We start from the raw sequence: 25,121 nt of genomic DNA, 5'->3' as shown, positions 1-25,121 counted from the left end.
ATTGATTCCTCTTAGATTTAACCAACTTCTAGAAAATGTTTATCTCTACCTCTCCAATTCGTCAAACCGGCGTCTCGACGTCCGTCACTCAACCTTCGAATCTCTCTGTCTTGGTCGTAGTTGTCAGAGCATAGCCTCTGGCTTCCTCGCTTCTGGGATTCCCTGAACTTCAAGAAAGACAGGGATTTTGTGGGAATCACGGTTCTCTTCCTTGATGAGAAAGTAAGTTAATCTTTGATCTATAACACTTATTTAACATAACTGCTTTAATTTATTTTCTTATTCTTTGTTGAATAATATTATTTGCAGATTCTGTGATTCATGGGTTTACTCCCGTCGGACGTGCTAATCATTACATACCATCTTTGAAAGCTGGTTCCATTGTGAAAGTCGATCGTTTTGAGGTTTCTAGGTGCTCAAGCATGTACAAGATAACTGATCATCTATTCCTCATTCATTTCATCTCACTAACCATTATTGATGAAGTCATCACGGGTGCTCCGGAGATCAATCTTCAGTCAAGCTTAGACTGTTCAACAATCTCCAAGTGATTGCGAACACAAACCTAGAACTCCCAGGTATATTATCATATTGCATCTGGGTTTATATTATGTTTTGATATCATAACTGATATTTAAACTCACAGATGTTGTTGGGCAAATCCGTTATGTCCAGGGCTCTGACCTCACCAAAGAAACAACTCGAGTCGTTATCTGTCTCCTCATTGATACGTAAGAAACAATCAACACATAATTCCCTTTATATTACTGTCTATATTATGCCAACATCAATAATCAAAAATATTCCATACCCAAGATTTGTGGTCGTCTATTTATCTCCCTTACTTATCAATCTAATTGTACACAAATCTTTATTTTACAGCTTTAAAGAAACCACAATAACCCAAACAATCAAAACACCAAAAACTAGAATCCCCAAAAAGACGAATCATTAATGATCACCTCTCTTTTTGTCTAATCTTACAAATAAACTTCAAAACAAATATACCAAACCAATCAACTCAACTAAAACTCAACGACACATACATTGAGCCATCTAAACAAATACAAACTACAGGGCCAACTATTTAACAATTTACAAACTTACTTTCGCAGATGCTTACGAAGACGACAACCAAGATCAGTGAAATTACCTAAACAAAAAAACAGAGTAGGTTACAAACTTTGATAAATACAATTAACAATGATTTTTGTTTACATATTACCATCAAATAAAATAGAAATAAACACAACCACACCAACAAATACAAGAGACAATCCCAACAGATACAAAAGCGACTACAACATCTCCACCTGCTCACTCCTCTTGTCTTATGAAAATAGCTTACATGCTCAATGTCAACAGACCAATGCTATTGTCTTCTTATGAGAAATATATATATTCGTTTTAAAGCCCAAATACTAATTGTCACTCATTTTATAGTTATTTCTACAAGTCTTCATGTATTTGTTTTAGTCCGGTAAAAACAACAAGTTTAAAAGTAAAAAAAACATATAACCAACATAATAAGAATAAAAAAAATTATTACTTAATACACTCAACTTACACAACTAAACTGGAGAAAAAATATCCAGAAACAAAAGGTACTCTCAACATCCTTAATATAATTTATGTAATCTCAACAGTGCATGTAAAAAATTAAAAAGAGAAACAAACAACAAGTCTCAGTGACACAGCAAACAACACTACGAAGTACGAACTATATCAATCACATTACTAACACAGTTTAGTTCTTCATGAGTAGAGAACAGTGGATACACAGTACATCATCACAACTCTAACCCTATAACAATAAAAAACTTAAAAAACAATGATCAATCCAAAACGCAAAATTCACAGCTACAATAACCCTAACAAATATTGAGATGAAAAAAAAATATATGTACAACCCCGCGCTTGCGCGGAAACAATGCCCCTAGTTAAACTAATTGATGGTAAGTTAATTAGTCCAAATCTCTTATATATTATTTTTTCCCACGGAAATTTTCGATGTGGAAATTTATCCACTTTCAAAACCAGATTGAATGGCATATACCGTGAGTATTTGGTTATGCTTGAAACTGAAGCAGTAAAACGGTCTTAAGCATTCACTTATCTGGTTAATCTCTTTGTTCCATTACTAAATTAAGCATTCAAAAAAAAAAAAAATTAAGCATTCAATTTTTTTTGAAGGAAAGGAGACTTTGAGAGCTTGGTATTCCAACTTCCATATAATAGATGGAAATAGCCAACGTGTAGCAGTTGAACTAACATTTTGTGTACGACCACTAGAGCTAATTGGACCAAATGCTTTTAAGATTGGGTCCATAACATTCAAAGAGTTGGGCTTTGTAAGAACCCATCTCAAGGAATTAACACCGGCTGGGGAGCTATGCATTGAATCTGTTGATTGACTTGGCTTGTACGTCTCAAAGCAAGGAACCACCAAACCCACAAACGCTCAAGTCAATTTGTTCACTCTACATCGTAATAATGTATTGGTTCGGTCATATTGCGTGATTTTAGTGTTTCGGCGGTTTCTTTTCCAAATGTGTTCATATTCATAAACGCAGAAGATAAAACAAACTAGACTGTTAAATAGAGAAGCAACATGAATAGAGATAAAACTTGAATCAAACCAAAGCGAAGCAGTCAATGGCAGCATTCAGGCAGACAAGAACATGGTCTTCACTTATAATCTTTACTTATATGTTTCTAATAAAAAAAACCATTCGTGCATCCATTGCATAACAAACATAGGTGAAGAACGGGTCCGAAACTGCCATCCTCTCACAAAACTCTATATGCTTCGAAGCGCCTGTTAGATTTCGATTACTTCAATAAGTCAGTCATGAAGTCGTTAATGCAATCTATAAGTAACAATGGTTAAGTCATACCCTCTAAGAATACGCGTTTTAGAGAATAGGAAGCCATCGTTTGGGGTGTTCAAAACTAGCGCCTAGGAGGCCTAGCCTCAGCTTCCGACACTCTAATCTGTCTCCCATCCAAATCCTATAACACCACCGTAAAAAAACATATCAATAGCTGTTTTCTTGATCACATTGTAAAGTGTATATGTTAGCAAGAGACAGAGCGGGAAAGATACTTACAGCACCATTCAAGGTTTGGATTGCATTTTGGACCTCTTGAGCAGAGTTGTAAGTGACAAACCCAAAACCCTTGGATCGACCACTGTCCCTGTCGTAAATAACTCTAGCCTCAACAACCTTTCCTTGCTCCCCAAACAAACTCTCCAGAGCCATGTCATCGACTCCCCACGAGAGATTACCCACGTAAACACGGTTTCCTGAACCACCACCACCACCGCCACCTCCACCATATCCAGAACCTCCAAAGCTGCTTCTTGGTCCTCTGGAGAAGGAGTCTTCCCTCTTTGGTGGTGGAGGACCTGCGTTAACTCTCAATTGTCTACCATCCAACTCCTGCAATAAAAAAAAAATCAACCACACAAAAGGTTTCACATTTTATATCGAAGAGGTTTGAAGATTTTTCATTAATCTAAGAATTTTTTTTTTTAATTTCCAAGACATAATATGCAGATTATTACTAGCATATTACATAACATAACACACTAAGCCTCCACATAATGACGTGGAAATGAATACAAATACACAAAAACACAAATGCATACCAACAAGAAAGTATACATCATCTCCTCAGACACATCATAGTTTCATACCAAATAACTAAAGCTACGACTAAGCTAGAGAGATATGTATTCTTACATAGCCATTGAACTGCTGAGCAGCTGCCTCAACTTCAGAGACAGAAGACATAGTCACGAACCCAAAACCTCTGCTTCTTCCTGTCACCTTGTCATAGATTACCTAACAAAGACAAAAGTAAAAACGATGAATCACAACTTAAACAACACAGAGTATCAATCTTTTTATCTATTGTCGGATTGTATCTTCATACCTCAACCATCTCAACTTTCCCTGCGCTCTCGAACAGTTGAGCGAGCTGAGCACTGTCGACGTTAAACGGAAGGTTACCGACGAAGAGTTTGAGGTCAGCAGAGAAGGACTGCTCCTGCGGCGGCGGCGGTGCGTCGTCGGCGAAACTGCCGTCTTCTTCTTCGACAGAGAAGTCTTCCGTGACGGCGACGTTACGGAGGAAGCGAGAGGCGGGAGAGGTGCATTTGGCGGAGGAGGAAGAGAAGATGGAGAGGGAGTTGAGTTTGAAGGAGACGGAAGGAGGTAAGAGGGAGGAGGGTCGGGAGACGGAGAAAGGAAGGGAGTTAGGGTTGAAGGTGGAGAGAGCGAGAAAGGAAGCTGAAGCTGAAGCTGCCATGGTGAATGAGAGGAGAAGAGATAAGGTTTATGGCTTTGGGGATGGATGCAGAGTGTTTGATATTTATCCGCGAAATGAAATCTTTTGCGCTTGCACAAATTATCTTATATGATTTTTATTTTCAAATTTAACCTGTAACTGTTTTTAAAAAGTATAATTAAAAACTAATTATGTAAAAACTCTCTTAATGCACCAATTTAACTAAGAGTTTATTAATACTTTACATTATGAAATTCGAAATTTGAGTTTCTAATTCCTAAAAAAATAATTTGTTAATAATTATACAAATTAATAAAAAAACTTATATAGTATTTTGAATATAAGATAAATAGAACCATAAAAACTTAGAAAATCATAACGTAATTCAGTGTGTAGCAAATAAAATTAGGATTGACCATAAAACATATCTTGGTTGTAAAATCATTTATGAAATATTTTTCTAATTTGTAACAAAATAATAAATTAGTGTCGAAAGTGTTTATTATGAAGAATTATGTTGGTCTTATTTAATTTGCTTTTCTAATTTAGTTTTTTTTTTTTCATAATTTTCCAAATATTTTGTGATTATGTGCTTTTAGTTGGTTGTGTTTGGTTATGGTTTCATTGGACGGTGGTCCCCACTAGCTACTTGTCATAATATGAAGTGAAGTGAAGTGATGGGCGAGATGAGATCTGAGGACAGTGGAGATGGCACGTCTCATACCAAAGGCAAAACAAAAATCTATAGAGAAGATCAGATATTTTAACTACAAGCCAATGAAAGTTGTAACTCTTGTTCCAGCACAGATCTTCCCCTCAACTTGCTCCAGCAAAAAAAGTGAAAATCCTCATCAAATCATCTTTCAACTAGGAATTTTTTTTTGCGGTGGTTAAAAAAACAATCAGAAAACGATACAGATTCACCTCTTTAAGTTTTCTATAGAGAGACTGTGTTCTGTTTCTTCTCTTTCTTGCTTCCTTGGCCCGTTTTATTAATCATTCTAGAGAGAACATCAGCTTGCTTTGTGTTATTACCTTCTCGGTTTAAGCTCTTGATCGACGACAATGAGAGATATATACACTACATCTGTTTAAGGTTTGTATCTTACAAACACACAAAAAGATCACGTTTTATTGAACGAAGTATTATCAAGTTTATGTCCCCTATGAACGAATGAGTTGGAATTTTCATTCATTGTGGAGGAGAGGAGAGACTGACTCTACTATTAAGAACAATGATGTCTTTTTATGATTTGCTTGTGATTCCTTTTAAGCGCAACACGCTTTTAGGATCTCTTCAACAGGCGGGTCATCTCCAGCTTCTTTGTCCTGAAATGGTTCCCAACAAACAAATTCTTGAATACAAAGTTGTGATTCTTTACTACCTCTCTAATCACATGAGTATAACACGAAGAAGAGAGACAAGAGTACCTTGCGGATGTAAGAGATGTTATCTTTCCCAGGACCAGCAACTAAGATTCCACCTTGTTGCCTGCACCGAGGTCCAGGACCAACGTTCAAACACATTATTAGTAAGGAAACATGAAGGAATGATTCAGACACTCTTTTTTAACTTACCAGCCGCCTCTTTCAACAGTATCTTTCATAAACGAGAGTTTCCAGTCTTGGCGGTATCCTTCCATGTAAGACTCTATTATCTTCATAGCAGCCTATAATCAACAACAATAACACCACATAAAGTCACTGAGACACACAAAAGACATGTAACGTTTTGGTAAACCTAGTTAAGGAGAGAAGTCACTCTACTTTGGGTGTAAATGTCACCGAAACCCCTGAAGCAAACTTAAGCGCCTCGTAAGATGCATGGTTAGGATCAGCATACACCTCTGAGGGAAAGAAAAAAAACTTGTTTATAGATTAGAATGAGATCGCAAAGAAAAAAATAACACAGCATACCTCCTTCAAATTTCGTCTGTTCCACAAAAGTTTTGGCCTGCATAGATGAGTTTACATCATGACAAATCTGTAACATCTAAATGGTTACAATAAGTGTGTGTGTGTGACATTACCTGATCGATACTTCCAGGTCCGATGAGAACAAGCGTAACACCAGATGCATCCATCACATCCTAACAAAAAAAAAAAGAAGAGTAAAATATATCACTCAGTGACCAATGGATGACACGGTGTAAACATTACCTTCTTTTCCGCAAGATAAGCTGCTCGTTTCCGACAAAGCACGCATCTGAAAAACATGACAAAAGCTTTTTGATACTTCTTCTTACACATAGTAACCAGACTCATTCGAAGCTTGTCTGAAAAGATATTTAATCACCCGAAATGACGAGCGAACGCAACAACGGCTTTCCTATCCTTCCATAAATCAGAGATCGGAATCTCGTTTCCTCTCAAGTCCGAGACTTTCACCGTCTCCAGCAAATCGGCAGTTTCAGTTCCTGTCGGAGAATTCGATACAATCTTGTCAGACATCTGGAATCTCCAAAACAGAACAGAAGAGAAGGTGTTTAAGCTTTACCTGAAGCGCCGGTAATGGCCGACACGACCACGGCGCTACGCCGGAGAGAGATACCGTGAGAATTGATCGAATAACCGAAGTTTACTGTCCCTATGGCATGAATCGGTTTCAGCTTCGGCTGGAGTGTTATGGGAGTGATCGTCGACGACGAGGAGAGAGAAACCGCCATTGTTGGTTGCTGCTGCTCCGGGGAAAGCTGAATAAAAAATCCTAATGTAACTCAAACCGTTGGTGAATCTCGTGGAGGTTGTCTATTACACGTGGCAGATTTGAAAGAGAAAATAAACGCCACGTCAGCTCGGTTTGGTAACGGCGAATGTTGGTTCCATATAGGAATGGCGATGTAGGAGCTGGACCGCGGACCTTTCCCGTAAAGGCCTGTTGCAGGGCGGGATTGGGACAGGTTTTAGTAGGCCTGTTGCAAGGCGGGATTGGGACAGGTTTTAATAGGTCCGTAAAAAAACGGGCTTCGCGGGATGGGACTGTGCGGGATCGGGCCGAATGCGGGATGGACCACAGGTTGACTTGCGGAATATTGAAGACCCGCAACTATAATCTTCATTTTCGTCTTCACATGAAAAAATGAGAGAGAGAGAGAGAGAGAGAGAAGGCAATTCAGCCTTAGATGTTCGCCGATGACCTATGGAGTTCTGGTGACAGCGATTTGAGGGTCGATGATGCTTCCGGTGTCCCATGAGTCTTCTATCTCCAACAGTAGAACTTCTGTAAGCCACTGGGAAAAGTATGCAAACTCACTTTCCATTGAAGACGAAGATCCAGCTCCGACAATGGGTTTTTCAGCGACGGTGACTGCATGCATGTCACAAGTAAAAAAAATCAATTTTGGTTTGTTTTCGCTTTATATGTTTTCAGGTCTAAAACTCTAACTCATTATTTCAGGTGGGTTCTCTTCTTCTTCTGGAGCTTCTCTGCTTGACTGCTTTGATCCATCACCGGAGCTTCTATTCTTATTAGATCCACCGCCGGAGCTTATGTTCTTCTAAGATCCACCACTGGAGCTTCTCCTTAGATGCATGCATGATCGTCTTCTTCTCCAGTTCTCCTCTTTAGTTGTTTGTTTTGTCTCTGATATAGTTGTATTGCTTGTGATGTTTGATGTTTAGCTTAGTTTGATGTTATGTGAATGTATTATGTTTCTGTCTCGGCTAGCTTAGTTAATTGTTTGAAATTGTGAACGTGTCTGTTCAACTAAACACGTTTCTTGCATGATCATGTTCAATCCTCGACTAGACTCATATACTGAACTGTACTGATGCGCCGTGAAGCAGCTGAAGCGTACTGATGCGCCATATGCATGTTTGTAATCCTCTGCGCGGGCCAACCCGCGAAGGCCTACATATTTTACCGTACGGGGTTAGGCAGCCATTCTAAGGACCGCAGCCCGCGCGGGACTGACCCGCTGTGACCCGCTCGAAGACGAACCCGCTGCGGTTTGGGACGGGACGGGACGGGAGTGACCAATTGTCATCTCTAGTTCCATGCGTCGCTTCAACATACCCATTCCGGTTGAAATTGGATTTAGTTATATGGATCTTCTATATATTCGGTTCCGGTTCCATGAATAATATTTCGGATTCCAAACATTATTTTTAGCTATGTTTAAAATCTATTCAGATCGGGTTTGATGAATAATATTTCGGATTTAAATAATAGTTTTACCTATATTTAAAATTTATTCAAAGCTGTTGACAATATTATAAATTCAGTTGTTTTTAAGTATTACATCAGATATCAAAATAAACATGAATTGAGTTGTGTCTGATAGGTGTTGTTTTTGTTTTTTTTTGCTGAAGCTTCATAATTGGTCGGAATTAACTAGAATTAGTTATTCAGTTTTATTTGGTCTTAGTTTAGATATTTTTTGGTTCAAAGATTTTATCTCCGGAAATACGTAATCTAGGCTTAGAGCATTTCCAACCCATTGTTATTTTTATTTTTATAATAACATTTAGAGGTAAAATTGGTCAACCCCATTTTTATTTCTTTATTGCTATTATAGAGGAAACGATAGTATTCTTCTATTTTTACTATATATTTAGAAATTGCTCTTATAGAGTGATACATTGGAACATATCTCATCTCTATTGTATAGTTCTTCTATTTTAGAAAGAAAATAGCAAAAAACATTGGAGATGGTTTTGGTGTCAAAAACGAATCTCACTTTTTATATATACCCAATTATCTTAATCAAAATTAAGTGTTATAAACATGAATTGAGTAATATTTATTAATATTTCAAATAATTTTTTCGATACTTAATTTGTATAGATTTTCAAGTTAAACATGTTCAAATTCAAATCAGTTCAGATAATACAGTATGGTTTGACAATCAAATTCTTGTAATGGATAGTGAAAACTATCCGGAAAATTATTGGTACTTACTTGATTTAGTTTGATTTTGGTTTGATTTGGTTTGGTTTAGTGGTACTTGTCTTTGACTGTTTGGTACTTTGGTACCGAAGTCATTAGTGCTTTTTGGTACCGAAGTCATTAGTGCTTTCTTTGTACATTCATGTCAATAAAACAACCAATTCTTTTCTATGTCACCAGAATCATCTTTGTTTTTGCGTCTTTCGTTTCTTCCGACAATTATTACGTAAATTGTCATTTAGATTGTTACATAGTCATATTTTACACAACATTGTTTTTTCTTTACTTATTCTATTTGATTTTTATATTTTACTAATTTCTTTCATGCTTTAAAGAATCGTTTATCTATCGTCTAGAATTCTTAGTTTTTGGAACATGTCTACTCACTTGGGCTTCTACACTCAGTAGATTATTTGCATTCTATTGCATCTCTAGCTTTCTTCTTCTCTATCATGTTTAATTTTTATTTTCTTGTTTTAAGTGGGAATTTTGGCTGGAAGTTGTTTTGATAATTGATTTGTTTTGTGTACGCAGGTAGTGAAGCGCCTACCAAATGAATTGAGTTCTTTGGCATTATTCATATACTCAACTTTAATGGTATTTCATTATTTATTTGTGTTTCTTTTATTGTCTCTCATTATTTAGTTTCTAACCTCTTTTTTTAACAATTTTTTTTTTGTTATATTGGTTTAACGGTTGTCATTCCTCCATACATATTTGGTTGGTTTGAAGCTATTCAAAAAGCTGCTGGATTTATTGATGAATTAATACACTTTTTTAAGTTAAATTATACTTACTTGGCCGCTAATATAATTATCTCGTATGCTAAACTCGTATATACCACCATTATGGTTTTACAACACAAGCTGCATTTGGTGTTTGGTCTACAATTAACTGAAATACAGACGGGATTATGTGCTACCATTGACAAATGATGGCTCCATTGACATTAACATATCTGATTTTATGTCTTGATCCATTTGGATTTCGGCTGCGTTTTTTATTCTTCATGTTTTTTGTTGGAAAAATGATTGCCAGCTACCTGAACTATCGGCCACTATATAGCTAATCATGCCAAGTAAATAAATGCACACTCAACTACATGAAGTATATGGTATGCATGCTAACATCCCTAAACTTTATGTTGTTACGTAGCTAACATCATTAGCTTAATTTAATTAGTCGAAAAGTGCCACGTGGACGTCGGAGAAGGCAATACTGTGTGATTAGCCATTTGATAAATTAAAACCCGAGACCGACCCAAATTAAAAAAAAAAAGAAACCGACCCAACCCAATGAAATACAACTATGTTCCAACCCGGTTGCTTCCTTCCTCATCCTCTTTGCTGGAGAAAACCAGAGACCGAAATCAAAAGATATTGAAGTGAAGAGACACCATTCGACAGAGGTAAACATGTAAGATTCACTGAACCCAGTAAAGAGATGTTTAGGTTTTTCTCGATTGTGACTCGTTCTTCGATAGATGGATCTAAAATCGGGGTCATAAAGAAACAGTAGAAACATAGTTTATGGTGGTCGCAAATTGTGTGCTTGTCGGTTGCCAACAAAGGTTTTCACGGCTTGGACATACAAGAATCCTGGCTGAGGGTTCTTTGGGTGTGAATTGTACAAGGTGTAGATCGAACAAATGATATTTGGATGTTGTAGGTAATGGGATGGGTTGTAACATGTTTTGTTGTGTCATTATGAAGGAGGAAATAAGCACTGTTCTTACTTTGAGTGGCTTGATGAAGAAGTCAATGGTTGGCCAAAGAGGGGTTTGATTGAAGCACGAGATGAAATTCGAGAGAAGAAAAAACGGATAAGTGAACTAACTGCCACTGTCAATTTCCTTCGTATGAAGTTGGAGCAGTGGAGAAACCATGTTGTAGAAATGGAGAAGAAGACAACATTTGTAATGAATTTGTGAAGTTGTTGAACAAAAGCAATTTCCATGAGATACAAGTTTTAGTGAATGATATTATGGATCTTATGTAATTTATTGAACAATGAAGTTGAAGTTTCTTTCTTTATCTTATATCTTCTTCATACATATTCAACCAAAAGCACACTTAATGTTATAAAGATGAGAGCTTTGAAGATCATACAACCAAATGTGAGGGAATGTTAAGTCATAGAGACCAGTTCACACATCCAAAATGAGCAAAAGTAAACCCGAGACATGACACATTATTAATCCAAAAAAGAACCTAATACCTGAAACTTGAAACATTTTAAAATATTCAAAACACAAATAGACATGATAATCGATACTTGAAACATTTTAAAACAAGAACAACCAAACAACAATAAAGCCAAATGACTGCTTCTTCGGAGCACTTGAGTTGGTTGTCGTGCAGTAGAAGAAACATCTTGAACTTCAGCCTTCTCGTGTGCTTGGTCTCCTCCTATCCGAGCCATGAAATCAGCTTCCATCTCATTTTAACGCGGTTTCACCCTCGATTCACACTCGTCACTTGGTTTCGATCAATAACCATAAACAATTTCGACACATTCCTTGCTCTCTCACTATTTCGAATGGAACCTTAGATTATGGGATTTTGCCCCTCCGTCGCGTGAAAGAAGAGACCAAAAGAGATATTAGGTTTTTGTTAGGCCAAAATATATCATTTGTGGCAAAATAAAAATCCTCTCTTAAAACTGGACTGGTAGAGTTTTAGTTTAATTTGGGTCGGGTGGGTCGGTTTTTAACTAACCAAACGGCTAATCACACGGCGTTATCATTTCCGACGTCCACGTGACGCTTTCCGACTAATTAAATTAAGCTAATGATGTTAGCTACATAACAATATAAAGTTCATGGATGTTAGCATGCATACCATATATACTTCGTGTAGTTGAGTGTGCATTTCTTAATTTACTTTGCATGGTCAACCATATGGTGACCTATATTTCAGGTAGCTACAATCATTTTTCTTTTTTTATTTGAATATGTCTCTCCTAGGAATATGTTTTAATAATTTCAAATTATATTTGCTTTGCGGCTAATTGCAATTCTCTCATGTGATAAGCTCGTATTACCACCATAATAACTAAATTTTTCGTATAAAAAACAATTAAGCAAAAAAAACAATATGTTCAAACCATTTTTCCAGTTTCAAGATTTGAACTTAAGTAAATTGGTAATAGTTATGAATAGGAAAGAATACTAATTAAATTTTATCTGTGGGCAAGTGTATTTATGAACACTGATTAAGGCTTAACTAACTTTTTGTTTTAGCAATTCTTGACCTAACAAACTGTTTGCTGGACCGTTAATACTGTCTAACACTAATAGTTGTTGCAAACTAACCATTGCTAACTTTGATAAATGCTTCTGCATGCTAACACATATTCGATCATTTTATAATACTTTGTGTAGTCTAGGTTGTTAATGTTCCATTCCATATAGTCCACATTAAGTAGGCAATAATGTTTTTTCGATAAGATGGAATTGAGACAAGAACAACGTGACAGTGAATTTTTTCCCCCCTCATACTTAGTGAAAGTGAGATAGGTGAAATCGAAACTAACCGGTTTTAATTTCGGTACGATCATTTTTGGTTCAGTTCTGCGCGTGTCAACAAACCACTAGTCCCTTTTTTGTTGCTGGCTGGCGCTTAAAATAAGGAAACGACATCGTTTTCTGTGGCCGCGTATTTCCAACTAACATTCAAAGAGCTTCTTCTAAACTCAACTAACGTTCAAACGAAACTATTGGTCTCCTCTCCTCTCTTTCCTTTTCATCGCCTTCTTCATCACTACAGACAAGCTCATCTTAAGCACGGACCTTGATCCATCCAACGTATCCTAATTTGACACGTGTCCCTTTTAGTGTCAACGAGCCTGAGCGAACTGATCTGATACGAGGGATACACCAACAAGCCACAACCAAAAACCGGATCGATTCGGACAAGCACCGGATCTTCTTAACTCATTAGAAAGGGTTTCTTTCCTTAAAATCCTTTTCAGAACTTGAGGTTTTGCATGAACTCTCTCACCGTGAGTACTACTTTACCATCTTCTTTGTCTCAATTTTGTCTTTATCACAAGTGTATGGGTATCATAAAATTTATCATTTTATGCTATTTTATCATTTTATGCATCCTCTTTTCAAGCTTTATATAAAATCAAGATCACGCACGTATTATGGAGTTGTGATAAGAACAAGAGAGTATTATTATCAAGATCCGCCCAGCCACCCACTCTTAGTCTCTACACACCAGAGATCTAAGCCACTCTTGATTCTCTAAAGTAGAATCAAGGTCCACAGCACTTACTTTCTAAATGCCTAACTAACTAACTGACACACGAGTTCCCTTTTATATCTAAGGCTCGTTTACAACTGACTCTAACGACTCTTCTTCTTTACGTAACAACTGCCAGCTCATCACTTCGTAACTCTTCTTCACTCTTCGCTTGCCTCTTCCTTCTTGAGACATACACTCTCATAGGTCTATCAATACCCCCATTCTGAAGAACCAGCTTGCCCTCAAGTGGGTAACAAGGAAACTGATTCTTAAAATCTCTCATGCGCATCCAAGACGTCTCATGTGAAGGTAAATTCTTCCACAACACTAGTATCTCCAAATGACCCTCCCCATCATAACGTGTATCCAGAATATCCTGAGGTTCCACAATCAATTCATCATCATCCGATAACACTGGTGGTAACATCGTGACACTGCGCCCAGCTCCAATCACCGGTTTAAGCTGTGAAACATGAAAGACTGGATGCACCTTCGACTCCTCAGGCAATCTCAATCTATACGCTACTTTACCCACCCTCTCCAAAACTTCATACGGACCATAGTAACGGGCAGAAAGTTTCTGACACACTCGACGACTAACTGATTGCTGTCTATACGGCCGTAATTTGAGATAGACGCGCATCCCCACGTCAAACTCTAAGTCTCGTCGCTTCTTGTCAGCGTTATTCTTCATTACTTCTTGTGCACGTAACAAATGATGTTTTACGTCATCCAGCAACACATCACGCTCCTTTAGCATCGACTCCAGCTGAAAATTCTGCGTTGAGCCTTCCTCAAACCGCAACAAAGACGGAGGATCTCTACCATAGACTAGCTTGAACGGAGTGCACTGCGTAGCTGTGTGAAACGACGTGTTATACCAGAGTTCTGCCCACGGCAAGAACTTAGCCCAAGTCTTAGGATGAGCCGACGCGAAACACCTCAAGTACGTTTCCAAACAACGGTTTAAGACTTCCGTCTGACCGTCTGATTGTGGATGGAAAGCTGTACTGAAACGCAAACGTGTACCTGAAGACTTGAAACATTCTTTCCAAAAGTTGCTCAAAAAGATCTTATCTCTATCCGAAATTATTGACTTCGGATAACCGTGAAGCCTTATGATCTCCTGAACAAACTTCCCAGCAACATCATAAGCCGTAAAGGGATGTTTCAATGTGATGAAGTGACTGTATTTACTCAATCTATCCACCACCACTAAGATCACGTTGACACCCTTTGAAGACGGAAGACCCTCTATGAAATCCATAGAAATATCTTCCCAAATCTGAGTTGGAATCTCTATTGGTTGAAGCAACCCTGCCGGCGAAAGAGTTGTATATTTGTGCGTCTGGCAAACTTCACACGCCGCAACATACACTTGAACTTGTTTTCGCATCTGTGGCCAATAAAAACTCGCACGTATCCTCTTATACGTCTTCAAAACTCCAGAATGGCCCCCAATAAGACTATCATGATATTCCCGCAAAATCATCTGAATATGTCTTGATTGAGACGGCAACACCAAGCTCCCTCTGTTAAAGAGTCTCCCTTGTATCACCAAAAACCCCTCTTTCAGCTTCTCACCTCTGCTCAACTTCGCAATCTGATCCTGAATCCACTCATTTCCATCAACTTCCGCATAAATGTCTTGAGCTTGCAGTGAAGCTGGTATAGTCAAAGCGAAACAGTGAAACTTCAAGTTCAAACTCTTATATTGCACAATACGAGACAGACCATCAGCCACCCTATTCTCTGCTCCCACCTTATATTCAATGTCAAAGTCGTAACCCATAATGCGGGTCAACCAACGCTGATAATCCAGCGTGACTTCCCTTTGCTCAAGTAAATACTTGAGACTTTGTTGATCTGTTCGCACAATGAATCTCCTTCCTAGCAGATAATGACGCCACTTCTGAATCGAGAGTACAATTGCCATCAGTTCTCTCTCATATATCGGTTTCAGCTGCTCCTTCTCAGTCAATGCATGACTGAAGAATGCAATTGGGTGTTTCTCTCGCATTAATACTGCTCCCAAACCAAATCCAGATGCATCCGACTCAATGATGAACACTTGTGTAAAATCTGGTAATGCCAACACTGGTGTAGATGTCATTGCTACCTTTAGTTTCTCAAACGCCGCTTGAGAGTATTGAGACCATAGAAACTGCTCTTTTTTAAGCAGCTCCGTTAAAGGTTTAGCTAGCATTCCATAACTTTGCACAAATTTCCGATAATATCCCGTCAAACCCAAGAATCCTCTCACATCTTTCACTGTTCGAGGAGTAGGCCATTTAGTCACTGCTGCAATTTTCTGAGGATCAGTAGACACGCCCTCCGCCGATATGATATGGCCTAAGTATTCCACTTGTCTCTGACCAATGCACATTTCTTTCTGTTTGCAAATAACTTGTGCTTCTCAAATACCTTCAACACTGCCGACACATGTTCAATATGCTCCTCCAATGACGAACTGAATATCAGAATGTCATCGAAAAATACAAGAACAAACTTGCGCAGAAACTCCGAAAACAGTTCATTCATTAATGACTGAAATGTCGCTGGTGCATTCATCAAACCGAAGGGCATAACTAAGAACTCATAGTGGCCTTGATGTGTCCTGAAAGCTGTCTTCTCTATATCCTCTTCTTTCATTCTTATTTGATGATATCCAGACCTTAAATCCAGTTTTGAAAACCATTTCGAACCACTCAGCTCATCAAGCAACTGGTCTATCATGGGAATAGGATATTTGTCTGGTATTGTTGCTCTGTTCACCATCCTATAATCCACACAAAACCTCCAAGATTTGTCTTTCTTCTTTACTAACAACACGGGGCTTGAGTAGGGACTATGGCTTGGTCGAATTGCTCCAGTGGACAACATCTCTTGCACACTCTTCTCCATTACTTCCTTGTGAATTTGAGGATACCTATAGGGTCTCACGCTGATAGGTCCCACTCCAGGTTGTAAAGTAATGCTATGTTCATGTCCTCTTATCGGAGGAAGCTCCGTTGGTTCGTTGAATACGTGTGCAAACTGAAGCAACACTTCATTCAATCTCACCGGAATCTCTGATTCTGGTTGTAAGCTCTTCAACGAAGTTCCTTGTATGTGTAAGGATGGATCACCCATTAACGTCACTTTCCGTCCTTGATAAAAGAACACATACTCGTGCTTCTCCCAATCAATCTCACATTTCCCCAACGATATCAACCATAACATGCCCAAGATAACATCCACGTTTCCCAATTCCAACACAATGAAATCTGATTGAAATGGTAATCCTTGAAGCGTGATTATCACATCTCGACAGACCCCAACTCCTGGTACTGCTGTTCTTGTCCCCAACATGATTTCTAAGCTTTGGTTATCTGCTTTCAGCTTCAATTGTTTCACCATAGTTGGTGATATGAAATTGTGGGTTGCTCCACTTTCCACCATGACTACCATCGACTGATTCTTAATTGTGCCTCGTAACTTTGTTGTAGTCGGAGAGTATAATCCCAACAACGAGCTCACAGAAATCGTTCGCAATTGTGGTTCCCACACAATATCATCTTCTTCCCCCTCTCCTGCCTCCTGTGTAATGACCTCCATTTCAACTCCATTCACTACTATCAATACCCGCAGAACAGCATTAGGACAAACTGCAGCATGTTGTCTACTCCACTTCGCATCACACTGAAAACAAAGGCCGAGTCTCTTCTTATCTGCTAACTGGCCATCCGATAACCTCAACGCTGGTCTTGCCGTTCTGCTTTGTTTCGGCTGGTTCGATGTAGTAGCTTGTACGGTCTGCTTTTGCTTCCATCCCCCATTTGTTGTATAACTCGAGTATGATTTGCTTGTATCTTGGGTGTTGCTCGGATTTGCTTTGTTACGTTGTTGCATCTCTTTCTTGACCACACTCAACAAAGAACTTGTCTCCATTTGATACGCGGTCGCAATCACCACCTCTTGCATTTCTGGAGTTAGACCGTTCATGAAGATACCTTCTTTCTGTTTGTCAGAAATCTCGTAAACTTGAGTTGACAAATCTTCAAACTTGTGAATGTACTCAGCTACGGATCCTGTTTGATGAACATTGAAGAAAGGTTGGCTTGGATCTCGCAACTTCACCCTACTGAATCGCGCAATTAACCTCTCTTTGAAGTCATTCCAACACAGGAATGGTCTGCTCAATACCTCACTGTTGAACCAACTTAACACATCACCCCCCAAGCTCACTGATACCAGATCAATCTTCATCAACTCATTGTAACCTCCAATCCTGAAAAATCTTTCAGCCAAAGCAATCCAACCATATACATCATCTCCACTAAAGATCGGAAGCTCAACCTTCTGAATCAAACTATCTCTGTCATCCATCAACGGAGCAATCATTCGATTGTTCTCAACCCTAAAGCTACGGCCAGGTTCCAGGTTATAGTTTGGTACCTGCGTTACGTAAGGTTGAGTTATCGGATTCGCAATCATCGTCGGCTCGTCCGTCGACCTCGTCGATTGCGACATCAGCTCGATCAACTCCGTGAATTTCGCGTCGATCGTCGCCGTGAACTTCTCTTCTAACTTCTCGACCGATGATTCGATCGTCGATCGCAAGTTCGCATTCGTCTCGCGCTGCTCCGCGAACTGCGTCGTCATCGCCGCCGATAGAGATTCGACGCTCGGTTGCGTTGGTCTTGTCATCTCTTCTCGCCGCGATTGTTCGATCCAGAACGCTCACACACACCAATTTGATAAGAACAAGAGAGTATTATTATCAAGATCCGCCCAACCACCCATTCTTAGTCTCTACACACCAGAGATCTAAGCCACTCTTGATTCTCTAAAGTAGAATCAAGGTCCACAGCACTTACTTTCTAAATGCCTAACTAACTAACTGACACACGAGTTCCCTTTTATATCTAAGGCTCGTTTACAACTGACTCTAACGACTCTTCTTCTTTACGTAACAACTGCCAGCTCATCACTTCGTAACTCTTCTTCACTCTTCGCTTGCCTCTTCCTTCTTGAGACATACACTCTCATAGGTCTATCAAGTTGATGTTGAATCATTATTATTATTTTTAATCCGTGGAGCTTTCTTTCAGGTTAATTACTTATTTTTGGGAATAATATAATGGATGTGAAAGAGAGTGAAAGAAAGCTAATAGTAAAACCAGTGGCTTCAAGGCCTTCATGCTCTAGCGTCAGGACATTCACTGAGCTTATGACTGATTCAGTTACCGTCTCTCCACAATCGAACTGTCACGAGACTGTAGACGCTTCTATAAGACCAAAGACTGAGAGGTTTAAACAGCCAGCTTCAGCTTCAGCTTCTGTCTCATCTCCACGGGTGATTCATCTAACTGGTCGTGTTATCTTCTTTCTGAATCTTCCGCATTGCGTTCTTGTCACTTTTAGTCTATATGATAATCACAGGTGGAAGGAAGTGGCAATGGAAAATCTTGTGATGATTCAGAGAGCAAAAATTATGTCATTTATAAACCTAAAGCAAAGCTTGTCTCCCAAGCAACCGTCTCTGCGTTGGCTAATATGGTAAGTGGCTTTCTCAAGGCTTCAAGATCACGACACTTTTTAGAACCTCAGGTTTTAACTCTTTATTTGTTAGCTTCCGGGAAATTGTCAACAGACTTGGATAAAAAGAGAAGCAGTAGCGTATGGGAAGCGTGTTAGCCAAGGCACACATCGAGCAGGTCCTAACCTAATCCCTAGAGTTCCAACCTTTAAAGAATCAGAGACATCCACTGGGGACAGATCTTACGTGGACGGATACAACTGGAGGAAATACGGACAGAAGCAAGTCAAAGGAAGTGACTCTCCAAGGGGTTACTACAAATGCACACACCCCAAATGTCCGGTTAAGAAGAGAGTAGAGAGATCAATGGGAGGTCAGGTTTCAGAGATTGTGTATCAAGGTGAGCATAATCACTCTAAACCCTCTTGTCCTCTTCCGCGGCGGGCTTCATCTTCATCCTCTTCAGGGTTTCAGACACCATCTGAAGGATCAATGGGGGAAGAACCTAACCCTCTCTGGAGCAATCAAGAGAAGATGAATGAAGGGTGTGTTATAACACCATTCGAGTTTGCTGTTCCAAGAACAGCAAACTCAAGTGGTGGAACTTCGGATTCCGGTTGCAGAAGTAGCCAGTGTGATGAAAGAGAGCTTGATGATCCAAGCAGAAGCAAGACAAGGTAATTAGGGTTTTGGATTGTTTTCAAACACCAGTTTCTGCATCTACAGTTAACATTGAGTTTGTTGGTAATAGCATGAAGAACGAGAAGCAATCAAGTGTAGCTGGAGTATCCCAAAGCTCAGGGGAATCGGACAGTCTCGAAGATGGATTCAAGTGGAGAAAGTACGGACAGAAAGCGGTTGGAGGGAATGCGTATCCGAGAAGTTACTACAGGTGCACGAGCGTGAATTGTAGAGCAAGGAAACGCGTGGAGAGAGCGAGTGATGATTCAAGAGCTTTCATTACAACCTACGAAGGTAAACACAATCACCACCATTTGCAACTGAGGCCTCCAACTTCTTCTACTCTTCCTTTTAGCTCCCCACAACATTCTAATCAAGCCATTTAATGACCTCCACTTGTCTTCTTCAATCTTCATTGCAAGTTTACTTACATTATCTTTCTTGTTTTGAACAAAAAAAATCTTTCTTGTTAACCATTGTGGATTTGTTTATTTACATCAATGTTTCAAGGACAACAAGACATTAATGACATTTGTCATGTAACAAACAAAAGAAAGGCAAATAGAAAGAGTGATGAAATTCAAACTTAATTTGTTTATTGCTTCCATTTACTATAATTGATTTTGGTTAATATGCAAACAAAAATACCTGAAGATAGAAGCCATATTGCCCATTGTAACCAACCAACTCTTACATTAGCAATATACCCCATCTCCTTTTGTTTCAAAAAATAAATAGTTTTGGTATTTACTAAATACTACTCCATTATGATATTTTCGGCCAATAATCTCAATATTATATGACCAATTAATTTATGTAGACTTTTATGTAAATGGTTATATATATTAAATTATACTTTTTAACAAGTACATCTTCAATATTATTGGTGCTTTTAACAAAATTTACTTACAATTTGAATCAGAGGGAGTATAAATGAAAAGATTATTAAATATGAAACTGTTTGATCAAAGATCACAAGGTCGATTAAAGCGTCAAAACTTCATTAAAAGATAAGAGAAACCTTCTGATACATAACCAAAGCTAACGAAAACAGCACAATGCTCTTTGAAATATAATGCAAAAAGAACCCTTAACGGTTGGCCTTAGCAACTCTCTCAATCTCATCCTTCTTCTTGATGGCGTAGCTGCAGAGAGATGGCAAGATGCTATTATTAGCTAACACAAATGCGAAGAGACACAATGTAGGGAGTTTTGTTTTATTTACCTGTTGGAAGATCCTTTAGCAGCATTGATGAGCTCATCCGCAAGGCACTCAGCGATAGTCTTGATGTTTCTGAATGCAGCTTCACGTGCACCAGTGGTGAGCAAGAAGATGGCTTGGTTCACACGTCTCAGGGGAGAGATATCAACGGCCTGCCTCCTAACCACACCAGCGGATCCAATCCTGGTCGCATCTTCACGTGGACCACTGCCTCACCCGATAAAACAAACACGATCAGAATACTGTTCAAAGTAGTAATCAAGAAAGTAGTACCAAGATTCGTTTACCTGTTAACAATGGCATCGATGATGACCTGAATAGGGTTAGCGTCAGTCAAGAGATGGATGATCTCCATGGCGTGCTTGATGATCCTGACAGCCATCAGCTTCTTACCGTTGTTCCTCCCGTGCATCATGAGAGAGTTTGTGAGCCTCTCGACGATAGGGCATTGAGCCTTCCTGAACCTCTTCACAGAGTATCTTCCAGCGGTGTGGGGGACGAAGGTTGCGTGTTTCGCAGGCTGAACACCAATGTAGTCAACAAGACTAATGTCTGTGACCTACAAATTACACGAAATACACAAAAACAAATGTTACCCTAATCATTAGACACACTAAGAAGAAGAGCAACTATACATTATTCATCTTCAGGGTATACATGTAATTCACACAGTGGAGCTAATGTGACTATTGTATAATATTAGACCAATAAGTAAATTTGAGAAAAAACAAAGGACTAAATTGCAAATAAACAGAACCGATGGAACACAACACAAGTAGAAAGAAACTGAAGAGTGGAAGACAATTACAAGACACGAACCACACTCTTATTAGTGAAATTAGTGAACGAATCGATGAGGGAATTACCGAAACGTCGTCGAAACTCCAACGGTTGAAGAGCTTGACTTCGTTGGTGAGCTGCTGCTGGATCTCAGCGTCGATTTCTACGGCGGCGGCCATGGCTGAGAGGCGAACAGAGGATTAGCTAAAAACAAGCGAGGGAATAGAGAGAATCTAAGGAAGAAAGGAATACCTCGAACTCTTAAGCGTCGTGTGGGAAAGAGAAGTAGGTTATCTTGCTAGCCGCGGCTTGAAGAAGGTAGGTCTAAAATGAAGAAATCAAAACCCTAAAAATTCTATGCTACTTAGCGTGTTTTTATTGGGCCCACTAGTGGTGCAATAATGGGCTTTTTGAAATGTATTCTTTCATTTGTTAATGGGTTTGTTTTTTCTTTCTTTTGTTTCTCCCCGACTTGGATATAGGTTGACTAGAGGCGTTAACCGGGTCAAAAAATCACCCCATTATCTATTTATAGAGTCAATACGGTAAGCAAGGCAACGACCAACTTAAAATTATTTACAGTCAACGGTCCAAGACGTTCTACCATAAAACATGTATGAATGGAGCTTAAAACTTTAGACCCACTTTTCTTTTTATTTGTTGGAGAAAGTTCATACCGAAATCCCTGCTAATCTTCAAAAAGACATATATATATATATATATATATATATATATATATATATTCGAGGTTCTTTATCAATAACAATTACTTAATACATCAATAGAAAAATTCTGCTATATGATAAAGATATTTAGTGTTTGCTCAACTGTATTTTATTGGGTTAGGAAACCGGAGAGCAGGACTTGTTACTTTGCGTGTCGCGCGACCTGCAACTTGCGACTAAGATTACGTTCGTTTACGTGTCGCGCGGCCTGCGACTTGCGACCTGCGACTAAACCTCGCATGTTCGTTTACGCGCAATGCGACCTGCGATATGCGACCTGCAACCAGTCGCGCGATCAAAATTTTCTTAATTTTTAGTCGATATTTTTTCGGGCAACTTGAATGGGAATCCGCGACTGGTCGTGCGATCAGTCGCGCGACACCGAAACGAAAAGCAACCTACGACTTGCGACATGCGACCAATCACAGATCGCATGTTACGCGACATTAAAACGAACAGCAACCTGCGACCTGCGATTAGTCGTAGGTCTCATGTCGCTGGTCGCGCGATACGTAAACTAAGATAAGATAGGTTAGGCTTATAGGCATTAAGTTAAAGAGCTCTTTTCTACTTCTCGTGCACGTTTTTTTATCTCTTCTATATAATATATCATCATACTTTGCGTTGAATTTGTTCTAAAATTGCCCACCAACCTCGTTCTTACAATCTTACGTGACAATTATATCATTCTTAAAACGCGAGCAATACATTTTCTTTGAAATATGACTACACACTCATCATACAACTTTTGTCACTCAACCATCATACTTTTTTTAATATACTAACTATTTCTATATTACTACCGACGCAACAACGCATTAATTGGGCCCGTTAACTAATGCTTTTGATCGTTCTAAACTATGACTTGCGTTTTGGTGACTTGTAATTAAACAAGGAAGGAGCGTATCATCGAGAAGCTAACACATCATTAGGTTTACGATACACGTTACATTAGAGTAAATATAGCACAAACACTCTACATACTTTTGATACAAATCCGTGGTCCCATACAATAGAAAACTGCTACCAAAAAGACTATTATATTGGGCTAATAAAACAGATCATCGTTTTTTTCTTCTTTCAAATGTGAATAGACGCAGGAAAAGGCTACAAAAAGTGATCAAAAGAAAGACAGAAAAACATCGATCATCTAGCTTTAGTTTGATGCAATGGTAACATATAATAAAACTTGTAATATCTGAAATAATCTTTGCTCAAACTATCAACTATTAACATTCGCCGTAAAATACACAACCCCTGAGGAGAGCTTACCACCTGAGCGTAAAACCAGCAGTGGAGTCTTCACGACGTTAACCATAACTCAATAATCTTATATACAGACTGATTATTGCATTAATCAAACAAAGGCTATTTCTTAATACACTTTAGAACATTAACCATCTCAATATTTTCTATCCATTCTCGATCGATAGTTTGTTCATCCATCACTTTTTCCTTTGCTACACTAGAATATATATAGAATGTATATGGACAATCGATATAATTGTACACATGCGTAACAGAAGTACTAGCTCGAAATAAAATAAAATGATCACTTTTTCAACAAAGTGATCATTCAATTTACTATTTGATTTTCAAAAAGTTAGGTAATAGTATACATAATATTTCCCACTTTGTTGACCACACAAAACTGCAGTCTAAAAATAATTTAAATTGATTTGCTTTCCGACAGTTCGAATTAATTTGATGGTTTAAAAACAAAATGGAATAAACGACGAAAATAACCTAAAAGAGAACAAACATAATGATGTGAAGAATTTTAGATAGATTTACGTAACAATACTTTTAGGAAGAGTCACATAGTCCCTACTCATAACTATGTATACATACATATATATATCGCATATCTTAACATCACACAATCAAATCAACGGTTGAATCCTCTAGACCCCTAGTTCCCGTTTACAATGAATGAACTAACTAACAATCAAGACTCAAACAGACTCAATTCAAACAGACGGATCATGATTCGAAATCTAAACTACGATAGAGAGAATTCTATACTGGTACGGAATTTACGGAATAGACCCTCACCTTAGGAATGTGGAAAAGTGATAGCTATGAACTCCAGCTGCTCAAACAAACTCCAAATCTGAAATCAGGGCGAAAAATCGAGTAAGAACGCCATTCGAACGATCCAAAACGGATAACCGGCGATCTGGTCAAAAAGTCAACCCGCTGGTCAGAGGTCAGCCCGTTCAACTCTGACCCAAGCCGGTCAACCCTTGACCAAATTGAAATCAAATTGAACCACCCGATTTTCTTTAACCGAGTTCGATTTCAATTGGACCAGATTCAAATCGATTTCAAATCGGTTCAATCCAAACCGAAAATCAATTTAACAAACCAACCAAACCAAACCGGCTTGACTGTTCAACGGCTTGACTCGCTGAGTCGACTCGGCCGAGTCACCGAGTTACCGGCAAGTCGACCGGCGAGTCGCCACGGCGGCGGCCAACGACGATGGTGGCTTACCGGAAAATCACCGGCGGCGGCGGAGACGCGGCCGCGATGCGGCGGCGGCTTCCCGGCGGTGAACGGACGGTGGCCGGACGGTGGCCGGCTGCGGTGGCTCCAGCGAACGTCCGGCGGAGATGGCGGCGCGTGCGATTCACGCGCGATACTTCCTCCTGCGCGTGTGGGCGCGTCGCGGCGGTTCTCGGGCTGAAACTTCTGCTCCGGACTCGTCTCAACGTCACGAACACACTGGTGGCCTTGAAATCGCGAGAAACCCAATGGT

At 39.1% G+C, this 25,121-nt stretch overlaps 3 protein-coding genes and 1 pseudogene across 3 annotated transcripts; 1 reads left to right on the top strand and 3 right to left on the bottom strand.

Annotated features, from left to right (window-relative positions):
* Positions 1 to 2,573: 2,573 nt before the first annotated feature.
* LOC106337007 (RNA-binding protein CP29B, chloroplastic) lies at positions 2,574 to 4,388 on the bottom strand. The gene is made up of 5 exons (XM_013776021.1): positions 3,940 to 4,388; positions 3,747 to 3,848; positions 3,111 to 3,443; positions 2,898 to 3,012; positions 2,574 to 2,818 (listed from the first exon to the last, which is right to left on the bottom strand). Exons 1-4 carry the CDS (start codon positions 4,312 to 4,314, stop codon positions 2,953 to 2,955), a joined length of 870 nt encoding a protein of 289 aa, XP_013631475.1. The 5' UTR covers positions 4,315 to 4,388; the 3' UTR covers positions 2,574 to 2,818; positions 2,898 to 2,952.
* Positions 4,389 to 5,349: 961 nt separating this feature from the next.
* Positions 5,350 to 7,029, bottom strand: LOC106337433 (thioredoxin-like protein AAED1, chloroplastic). The gene is made up of 9 exons (XM_013776536.1): positions 6,791 to 7,029; positions 6,590 to 6,710; positions 6,454 to 6,499; positions 6,324 to 6,383; positions 6,211 to 6,247; positions 6,061 to 6,140; positions 5,872 to 5,963; positions 5,725 to 5,785; positions 5,350 to 5,622 (listed from the first exon to the last, which is right to left on the bottom strand). Exons 1-9 carry the CDS (start codon positions 6,957 to 6,959, stop codon positions 5,563 to 5,565), a joined length of 726 nt encoding a protein of 241 aa, XP_013631990.1. The 5' UTR covers positions 6,960 to 7,029; the 3' UTR covers positions 5,350 to 5,562.
* Positions 7,030 to 18,553: 11,524 nt separating this feature from the next.
* Positions 18,554 to 20,019, top strand: LOC106341486 (annotated as a pseudogene).
* A 544-nt stretch (positions 20,020 to 20,563) lies between these two features.
* Positions 20,564 to 21,983, bottom strand: LOC106339411 (40S ribosomal protein S5-1-like). The gene is made up of 5 exons (XM_013778212.1): positions 21,888 to 21,983; positions 21,722 to 21,816; positions 21,143 to 21,414; positions 20,859 to 21,062; positions 20,564 to 20,778 (listed from the first exon to the last, which is right to left on the bottom strand). Exons 2-5 carry the CDS (start codon positions 21,812 to 21,814, stop codon positions 20,724 to 20,726), a joined length of 624 nt encoding a protein of 207 aa, XP_013633666.1. The 5' UTR covers positions 21,815 to 21,816; positions 21,888 to 21,983; the 3' UTR covers positions 20,564 to 20,723.
* Between the last annotated feature and the right edge of the window lie 3,138 nt (positions 21,984 to 25,121).

Source organism: Brassica oleracea, chromosome C4, assembly GCF_000695525.1.
Source record: "Brassica oleracea var. oleracea cultivar TO1000 chromosome C4, BOL, whole genome shotgun sequence".
Classification (NCBI taxonomy): domain Eukaryota; kingdom Viridiplantae; phylum Streptophyta; class Magnoliopsida; order Brassicales; family Brassicaceae; genus Brassica; species Brassica oleracea.
The sequence above is the reverse complement of the archived record's forward strand: the minus strand, read 5'-3'. Positions and strand labels throughout refer to the sequence as shown.

Bases quoted from the DNA above. Each gene is read 5' to 3' on its own strand.
- LOC106337007 (XM_013776021.1), bottom strand. From the start codon at position 4,314: ATGGCAGCTTCAGCTTCAGCTTCCTTTCTCGCTCTCTCCACCTTCAAC. The intron at 3,849-3,939 runs GTATGAAGATAC...TGTCTTTGTTAG, and splicing joins GGAAAGTTGAGATGGTTGAG to GTAATCTATGACAAGGTGAC. The intron at 3,444-3,746 runs GTAAGAATACAT...TTTTTATTGCAG, and splicing joins CTCAGCAGTTCAATGGCTAT to GAGTTGGATGGTAGACAATT.
- LOC106339411 (XM_013778212.1), bottom strand. From the start codon at position 21,814: ATGGCCGCCGCCGTAGAAATCGACGCTGAGATCCAGCAGCAGCTCACC. The intron at 21,415-21,721 runs GTAATTCCCTCA...TGTAATTTGTAG, and splicing joins GGAGTTTCGACGACGTTTCG to GTCACAGACATTAGTCTTGT. The intron at 20,779-20,858 runs GTAAATAAAACA...ATCTCTCTGCAG, and splicing joins GCTAAAGGATCTTCCAACAG to CTACGCCATCAAGAAGAAGG.
- LOC106337433 (XM_013776536.1), bottom strand. From the start codon at position 6,959: ATGGCGGTTTCTCTCTCCTCGTCGTCGACGATCACTCCCATAACACTC. The intron at 6,500-6,589 runs GTGATTAAATAT...CATGTTTTTCAG, and splicing joins GCGTTCGCTCGTCATTTCGG to ATGCGTGCTTTGTCGGAAAC. The intron at 5,623-5,724 runs GTACTCTTGTCT...GAACCATTTCAG, and splicing joins ACATCTCTTACATCCGCAAG to GACAAAGAAGCTGGAGATGA.